A 9,192-nucleotide genomic window follows, 5' to 3' on the forward strand; every position below is an offset into this window, starting at 1 on the left:
GCCGAGCCTGCCCGCCGCCCTCTCACCCTGCTGAGGCCATGGAGCTGCTGCGGCTGCTGCTGCCATCGCCGCAGGAATTTTGGCTCGGCAAGGGGACTCTTGGTGCCTCTGCCATGGTGACATGAAGCAGACGGCGAAGGACACCCGACTGCTGGAGGGGAGAGAGCCTGCACAGGCAGCCTGCTAGTATTTTAATTTATTAGTAGTTTTCGATTTGATTTTACCTGATTTTTTGTTGGTTGCTTGCTTGCTTCTTCCCCTCCCCGGGATTCGTGAGGGGAGGGGGCAGGCAGGGGAGAGGGACCCCACTCACCCAGCAGATGCAAGGATGACTGTGCTGGCCAGGGCCCGGCGGGGTATCTGGCAGCTCTCTCCGCAGGTGGTGTTGCTCCTGCTCTTTGCCTTCTGCTTGCTCAGTGTTTTCGTCTCTGCTTACTATTTATATGGGTGGAAAAGGGGCTTGGAGCCCTCTGGGGACGTGGCGGGGCTGGACTGCGACGAGCCCAAGGTGGCCCCTTCCCGTTTGCTGCCACTGAAGACCCTCAAGGTGGCCGACTCCTCTCGCACAGACCCCTTGGTGCTGGTCTTCGTGGAGAGCCTCTACTCCCAGCTGGGCCAGGAGATTGTGGCCATTTTGGAGTCGAGTCGCTTCAAATACAGGACAGAGATTGCCCCGGGGAAGGGGGACATGCCCACACTGACCGACAAGGACCGGGGACGCTTTGCACTCATCATCTACGAGAACATCCTCAAGTATGTCAACCTGGATGCCTGGAACCGGGAGCTGCTGGACAAGTACTGCGTGGAGTATGGTGTGGGCATCATTGGCTTCTTCAAGGTAAGGGGGTACATGGGGCAAACCAAGATCCCATGGCCAGGCCAGATACGAGCCCTGGTGTCCTACTGCCCCACAGGGACTTTGCCTTCCCCACGCCTTCTGCAAGCCGCGTGAGTTGGTGTGTGGCACAGGCTTCTAGCAGAGGGCGCCCGTCTTAGCTCTCTCCCTTTGGAAGGGCTGTGTGGCCTTTGGAGATTTTGAGGGAAAAACCACACTTCTGGGATCAGTCTAGTTGCTTTTAGCACTTGTTCTCCAGCAGTGACCCTTGCTGGCATTTGCCAAAAGCATGAACGGGTATATTTTGCTCACCAGCCCTTCTCCTGTTCAGGGCTCCTAGCCCTGGGGCACTTTGCTCATAGGACATAAGCAGGACTGAGTGTGTGAGGGGGATGAGGGCACCCCATCCTCCAGAGAGGAAGGGGGGAGCCTGGAACCTTGATCTCTAGGGGTAGTGAACTGCTGCCTCTGTTGCCATGGCTGTTGGTGTTCCTTTTGAGCCCCTGCCTTGTCACCAGTGTCCCATCTCCTGCAGCTCCCATTTTCCCCATGCAGGCCAATGAAAACAGCCTTCTGAGTGCCCAGCTGAAGGGCTTCCCACTCTTCCTGCACTCCAACCTGGCGCTGAAGGACTGCAGCATCAACCCCAAGTCACCCCTGCTGTACATCACACGCCCCAGTGAGGTGGAGAAGGGTGTGCTCCCCGGAGAGGACTGGACTGTCTTCCAGTCCAACCACTCCACCTACGAGCCTGTCCTCCTGGCCAAGACCAAGTCAGCTGAGTCCATCCCGCACATGAGTGTGGACGCTGCCCTGCACACCACTGTGATGCAGGACCTGGGCCTCCACGATGGCATTCAGAGGGTGCTTTTCGGCAACAACCTCAACTTCTGGCTGCACAAGTTGGTCTTTGTGGACTCTGTCTCCTTCCTGACGGGCAAGAGGTTGTCTCTGCCCCTTGACCGCTACATCCTGGTGGACATCGATGACATCTTTGTGGGCAAGGAGGGCACACGCATGAAGGTGGAAGATGTCAAGGTGTGTGTGCTCTCCTGGCTGGGTGGGCAGGGCTGGATACTTGTGCTTGCTCAGGGATGCTCCAGAGATTAACTTTCCTGCCCTCAGAGCCTCTCCTGTCCCTCTGAGAGCCCCTCTGCAAAGCACTCAGGGACATTGGTGCTTTCCCTGATGTGGCAGCTATCCCTGAGGTCATGTGCTGAGAACACCTTGCTTTCTTTCCCCTTCTTCCAGGCACTGTTTGACACACAGAATGAGCTGCGCACCCACATCCCAAACTTCACCTTCAACCTGGGATACTCAGGGAAATTCTTCCACACAGGTGAGGAGGGCAAAGGCACTGCTTCTCCTGTGGCTGCTGTCCAGCTAGTACTGGGGCACCAATTGGTGCTCCAGGAGGGTGCTATCGGGGCTGTAGGAGACTCCTCAGGCATCCCACCCTATTCTTCCATAACCTAGCCCCCAAGAGGGGCTGCCCCTCTCTCTGCCCCATCTGCTTGCACAGCTCTCCGTGCACAGTGGTGACAGCAAGTGTCATGCCACAGGTACTGATGCTGAGGACGAAGGCGATGACCTGCTGCTGTCCTACGTGAAGGAGTTCTGGTGGTTCCCCCACATGTGGAGCCACATGCAGCCTCACCTCTTCCACAACCAGTCGGTTCTCGCCGAGCAGATGACCTTAAACAAGAAATTCGCTATAGTGAGTAAGATGCTGCCAGTGGGGTTGCTCGTGGTGAGGGGAGGATGGTAGAAGAGGAACAAAGAAGATTCCCAGGGAATGGCCCCTGCTTGCCTGAGCAGGGGGACCTGGTGACGTTAAGTCCTGTCCCCCATGTTTCAGCTGTGGGTAAATCCACTTATACTCTAGTACCTAGAGCTAAAGTATTTATCTGCAGCAGCCAACTTGCTGCTGAGGCAATGAGCTATCCCAGTAGCCACTCAAGGGGAGACCCTGTCTGTGCCCTGCAGCCGTACCTGCCTGGTCTGGCACTGTGGGGATGCAGAGGTGCAGCCCACGGGGGTGCTGAGCCTGGCACCGTGTGAATCTGTGCTGTGTGATGATGTGGGATCCTGGAGTCGTGGCTGTGCCTGGAGGGTGTGGCTGATGGGAACTCCCTCTACAGGCTGAACTGCCAGGGACATGTTTGGTTGTAAAGGAGGCTCTGACCTTCAGCTTGGTCGGGGATTCTCTGTCATCTTGGGCTGTCCTTTGTGTGGCACTGACACCAGTTCATGCTGTGATTGACTGACAGCTGTCTTGAATCCAAACTGGTAAAGCCAGATCTATTAATAATTGAATCCTTTGACCTAAGTGGGGGATCTTCAACGTAACTTGAATTTATTATCTGATAATTACAAGTGCTTTATTGGAGACCAGACCTTTCCTACTTAGGATGGGCAGTATTCCAGCTCAGAATTTCAAGGCTGTTTTGTATTTACTGACATAAAACAATCTACAGTCTTATATAGCTGTATCTCCTCATTCTTCACACAACAGCTTGGCTGTGGCTGTTCTGTGGGTGACAGCAGAAGACAGGGATGAGGATGGTCTGAATGAAGCAGAGGACTTGGTGTCCACCCAGCATGGCTGCTCCTGGGCTCCCTTTTGTGGAGACAGATAGGCTTAGGAGAGGTTGCAGAGGCACAGCCTTGCCCTGGTTGCTTCCAGAGGCTCAACTAGACAGTTTGTAGCTGGGAATGGACAGGGATTGGTTTGTGATTTTGGGGTCTCCACAGTCACCCATTCCATGTTCCCTTCTCTGCAGGAGCATGGCATCCCCACTGACATGGGGTACGCTGTGGCCCCCCACCACTCGGGTGTGTACCCTGTCCACGTGCAGCTGTACGAAGCTTGGAAGCAGGTTTGGTCCATCAGGGTGACGAGCACCGAGGAATATCCACACCTGAAACCCGCTCGCTACCGCCGTGGCTTCATCCACAATGGCATCATGGTGGGTGCCGGGCTTTGTCTCTGGTGCTTCTCTTCTCTTGCCTCCCCCACCAAAACCAGAACCTCAAGAGGTGGTTTCTGTGCAGCTCCAGTTTGAGGGGTTTGTGCCCCCTTGCTCACCCTGCATGGGTGAAGCTTATGTGAGGACAGTTTTTGGCTTTTCCGTCTGTCCACATCCTTTCCTTCTGTATATGGATTCAAGTCAAGGGTGGTGAGGGACAGTGGAACTGGTCCTTGCTTCTGACGGGTTGAGGTCAGGTTCCCCCTTTTTGTTGGCAAGGAAAGAAGACACAGCTCTCAAAGCTTGGAAGAGGCCATGTGGCCACTTCACTGCCCTGGCTCTTCTACCTGTTTCATCCATATATATTTTTCTTCCCCAGGTACTCCCCCGACAAACCTGTGGCCTGTTCACACACACCATTTTCTACAATGAATACCCTGGTGGCTCCAGTGAGCTGGACAAAATCATCAATGGGGGTGAACTGTTCCTGACTGTCCTCCTGAACCCCGTAAGTACTGCCCAGGGACAGACAGACAGGTGTCTTGCAGAGCTGTCCTAGCACTTCTGCGGGAGATGTCCCCAGTGTCCTTAGCCAGGGTGGGCCATTCGTGGGATGGCTGCTGGGTGAGGCTCCACTAACCCGTGCTCTGTCCTCTCGGCTTCAGATCAGCATCTTCATGACCCATCTGTCCAACTATGGCAACGACCGCCTGGGCTTGTACACCTTCAAGCACCTGGTCCGCTTCCTCAACTCCTGGACCAACTTGAAGCTGCAGACATTGCCCCCTGTGCAGCTGGCACAGAAGTACTTCCAGATATTTTCTGAGGAGAAGGACCCACTGTGGCAGGTACCCCTGTGCCTATAATAGGGGGAGTGACCCTGTTTTATTGTGCTGGGAGAGGGTAGTGGGGTATAACTGGTCCTGCTTTGAGCCTCAGGTAGCTTCTAACCTGAATCTCCTTTGATTCCCTGGTTAAGCAGTGGTCTTTCACCTCTTGCTGGTTCTGCAGGCAGTGCCAGAAAGGGGTTTGTCCTGTAGACCTGGAGATGAGCCCAGTCTTTGTCCTGCCTGCTGAGCAGGGTGGCCTCCCTGTGTGTCTTCTCAGGCTGGAGGGGCTGAGCAGTGGTGTGTGTCCCATCCAGGCTGCTCTGTCTCTGATCCTCCACATTGTGTTTCAGGATCCCTGTGAAGACAAACGACACAAGGACATTTGGTCCAAAGAAAAGACCTGTGACCGATTCCCGAAGCTTCTCATCATCGGGCCTCAAAAAACAGGTGCTTCCCTTCACCTTCAATGCTGTGAACATGCTGGGAGGATTGACAGGACCACCACGCTCCCAAAGGGTCTCTGTCACCCCTCCTTCCCTGAACAGAGCTTGGAGGGAGGTTTGGTCTTTGTCAGCTCCCTCTTTCTGTCTGTCCAAAGGAACAACTGCCCTTTATCTCTTTCTGGGGATGCACCCGGACCTGAGCAGCAACTACCCCAGCTCAGAGACCTTTGAGGAGATACAGTTCTTCAATGGACACAACTATCACAAGGGCATCGACTGGTGGGTCTCTGCATTGTGGGAGCTGTGCTGGGAGTGCCCCATAACTTTGGGAAGGGGAGCAGTGGTGCTGTGGGTTTTCCCTTCTGAGTGTCTGAGATGTCACCTGTGAGGGCAGTGCTGGGGCCATCTTGTGGTGCCTGTCTGCCATTCTGACACTGTTCCTCCCCCAGGTACATGGAATTCTTCCCCATCCCTTCCAACACCACCTCTGACTTCTACTTTGAGAAAAGTGCCAACTACTTTGACTCTGAAGTGGCTCCCCGGCGAGCTGCAGCCCTGCTGTCCAAGGCCAAAATCATCACCATCCTCATCAACCCTGCAGATCGAGCCTACTCCTGGTATCAGGTGAGCCTCTCCCTGGACTGGGCAGTCCTGTGGGACGGTGGGCAAGAGCCTTGGTTTGGAATGTGGGGTGGCTGCAGATGCCACGCTGGTTGGCTGAACTTGATGCATGAGGACACGTCGTGGTGGCCTGGGAGCCGCTGCACCTCGTGAGTAGCCCAGGATTTGGGTTACCCTGGGGACAAACCTGCCTTGCTCCTGCCTGACAGCACCAGCGAGCTCACGATGACCTGGTTGCCCTGAAGTACACCTTCCACGAGGTGATCACAGCGGGGCCCGAGGCTGCCCCGAAGCTGCGGACCCTGCAGAATCGCTGCCTGGTGCCAGGCTGGTACGCCACCCACATCGAGCGCTGGCTCAACAGCTACCACGCCAACCAGGTAGGGATGGCAGCACCCCAGTCCCACAGTGGCAGCACCTGGGGAGAGCTCTCACCCAAGCAAGGATGTGGGGGAAGGAGATCTTGGATCCAAGGTGTGCTGTGGAGTTGTTCCCATGGTTTTTCTTGCACCCTACAAACCATGGGGAGAGGAGTAAAAGTACCTGGAGAAGGGCAGAGGGGAGGTGTGCTGTCCTTGTGTGGGCTCTCACAGCAGGGTTGAAAGGGAGTGGGGGCAGAGGGCTGTGGGTGGCTCTGTGGAGTCACCCAGCACTCACCCTCACTCTTGGCCACAGACCCCTGGGGCTGCCCTGTCTGGTTTCACCACAGCATCAAACAGGATGAAAATAGCAGGTGAAGCTGACCATAGTTCAAGCTGTCTGCAGGGAAAATGGGAGCTGGATACCAGCCCTGCTGTGCTGCACACAGTGCAGCACTGCTGGAGAATATGGGATCAATCCCTGAATGATTTTTCCACTGTTGATTAACCTTATAAAGTCTTATGAGTTGCCTGCTGCTGGTGTAATTGCTGTGTTGCAATCCCAGCTGCCTGTGGGTGAGGTAGTCCTATGCAGAAGCTCTGATGTTGTCCTGGGTCGGTCCTGGCCCTGGCTTTAGTTGCATTTCAATTTCCAGCATCCAGTGTGAGGGAGCACCAGGGCACATTGGTATTTAGCAGGTGTCCTTGTGCAGGCTGGTGGCAGATTTGGCTCCAAGATGACCAAAGGTGTGGTCATCCTTGCCCCAGGAGAGCAGAGCTGGAAGCCAGTGACACCTCACCACTCTGCCTTGCTCCCTGCAGATCCTGGTGCTGGATGGCAAGCTGCTCCGTACAGAACCTGCCAAAGTGATGGAGACGGTCCAGAAATTCCTTGGCGTGACCAACTTCATTGATTATCACAAGACCCTGGCGTGAGTCCTTCTCCCTCCTCCTCCTGCTATTGCTTCCATGCAGTGTGTTGCCCTGGGAGCACCCAGCACTGTCCCAGAGTAGCCCCCAGCCCTGGGCCTCTCCACAGAGCTGCTGTTGATTTTGATGAGGCTAAGCTTTCACCATCCAGACACTACAGTGAGGTCACTCCAGGCAGCCCAAGAACAGCCCTGGAACACAAGTCAGGAGTGCATTTGTGACACAGATTATGGTATTGAGCCCTGGCTCTCCATCTCCTCATAAATGCTTGAGAGCAGCTGCTGGCTGTGTGGCACCTCTGCAGATGTCACATTGCTCTGAACCTTCCATTAAACTCCACTGTGGGAAGCTTCCAGAGCTCCTAGAGAAATAATAATTTACCTCTGCCAAGGCTTGCTTATGTATGTGTCCACCCAGGTGCTGTGGGGCACTTGAGGGCATCCAGGGAAAAAAAATGCCACAGAAAATGATAATTAAACCCAGGTAGACTCTGGGCTCCCTCAAAAGGGCAAAGAGTGAGCCTGGGTGGACTGTTTATTGCACAGCTGCAGGGGAAACCTGTTGTACCAGGGTGCTGATGACAAGATGTTAACTGGGCTGTAGATTTCAGTGGTGAAGTGCCCTGTGCAGGGCTGGACAGCAATGGGACCTGCTGGACAGGATGTCCCTGGAAGGTGTGAGGGAGATAAGAGGGCTGAGGCAGAGCTCTCACTTTGCAGGTTTGATCCAAAGAAAGGATTCTGGTGTCAGCTTCTGGATGGAGGGAAAACAAAATGCTTGGGAAAGAGCAAAGGGAGGAAGTACCCCGAGATGGATTCAGATGTGAGTATGCAGAAAGCCTCCTGGGCAGATCCTGAGCAGGGTTGTGCTGGGGTGGTGGGGTCCAGGCTGGTCCCCTGATGCTCCTCTTTGCTCTCCTGTTGCAGTCACGCTCCTTCCTGCGGGACTATTACAGGGACCATAACATAGAGCTCTCCAAGCTCCTGTACAAAATGGGGCAGACGTTGCCCACCTGGCTGCGGGAGGAGCTGCAGAGCACCAGGTAGCTGCTGCTGCCACCCCCAGAAATACCTGAGTGGGGCTGACCCTGTGCCAGCAGGACCTTCTCAGCAATACCTGACCTTGGAGGGGACCCCAGGAGCACACAGCATCACTGGAGGCTTGGAGGGGACCCCCAGTAGCATATGGCTGCACCAGAGGCATGGAGAGGACCCCCAGGAGCACAGGGCTCCACTGGAGGCTGGCTGAGCAGTGATCCAACTCTACAATCTCTGTGCTCCCACCTCTCTACCTGTCCCACACCTGTATCTCTTTCATTTTACTTTTCCTTTTTAATTCCTTATCCCTTCCCACCCAGCTCTGGCATAGGGAAGTGGCACGAATTCCCCCCTTCTCTGCTCAAAATGGGTTCCAACTGCCTTGGGCCCGAGGACAGCACCAGAGCTGTCCCTCACTTTCTGGTATGAGGGTGGAGGAGCTGGTGGTGGCTTTGCTGAGCTGGAGTGGAGGGATGGAGCTGGTGGAGACCCAAAGCACAGAGGAACCCAGAACCACTCCTGCCATCAGCCCCATGGCAGGAAACAGGAGAGTTTGCTGGATTCCTCCAGCACCTACTTGGAAAAGCTGAGAGCAAGGTGGATTTTTCTTTCAAAGACTGGGGCACAATTTCTGTCATCTCTGTCATCATTTTCAAGCTCCTCAACCTTTGGCTCCCCATCCATGGGAAGTCTGGTGGGAAAGTGGCCTAGCAGGAGAAGGGGCTGGCATGCTGGTCTTGGCATACTGGTCCCAGTATGCTCATGACCCCCAAGGCCATCCTGCAAACTTGTACACATGTGGTGTTTCCTGTGGTAAAGCCAAGTGGTGCCCAACACACCCTGGCATGGAGGAGAGCTCGGGGACAGAACAGACATTGGGATAACGGCAATCAGAAGAATGCTGAGAACTTCAAACCTCTTGAATATTAAAAATAAAAGTATTTTAATAGTGTTGGGTTTTACGGGGGTGGGGGGAGGTGTTAATTTGGTTCCCATTTTGCAGGGAGGTGTTTTTTTCTTCAGTGCCAGAATTTGTACCTAAACCCTGAGAGTTTTACGTGGTCTCTTTGGTTGTTAGACGTGATATGGACGAAGGTCAGTGGGGAAGCAGGATGGTTTCTCAGTGGGAGACAAATTGTTGTACCGGTGGTGCATTAGGGGCTGCAGC

General features: G+C 54.6%; 1 protein-coding gene across 1 annotated transcript; it reads left to right on the plus strand.

The window, feature by feature from the left end:
• The first annotated feature begins 328 nt into the window (after positions 1-328).
• On the plus strand, positions 329-8,924 carry NDST1 (N-deacetylase and N-sulfotransferase 1). Its single transcript, XM_062501890.1, has 14 exons — positions 329-838; positions 1,391-1,873; positions 2,087-2,174; positions 2,398-2,552; positions 3,619-3,804; positions 4,184-4,312; positions 4,470-4,652; positions 4,985-5,081; positions 5,233-5,356; positions 5,527-5,701; positions 5,908-6,078; positions 6,880-6,989; positions 7,707-7,809; positions 7,914-8,924. Exons 1-14 carry the CDS (start codon positions 329-331, stop codon positions 8,031-8,033), a joined length of 2,634 nt encoding a protein of 877 aa, XP_062357874.1. The 3' UTR covers positions 8,034-8,924.
• Positions 8,925-9,192: the final 268 nt, after the last annotated feature.

Source organism: Cinclus cinclus, chromosome 14 (genome assembly GCF_963662255.1).
Source record: "Cinclus cinclus chromosome 14, bCinCin1.1, whole genome shotgun sequence".
In the NCBI taxonomy this organism is placed as follows: Eukaryota; Metazoa; Chordata; class Aves; order Passeriformes; family Cinclidae; genus Cinclus; species Cinclus cinclus.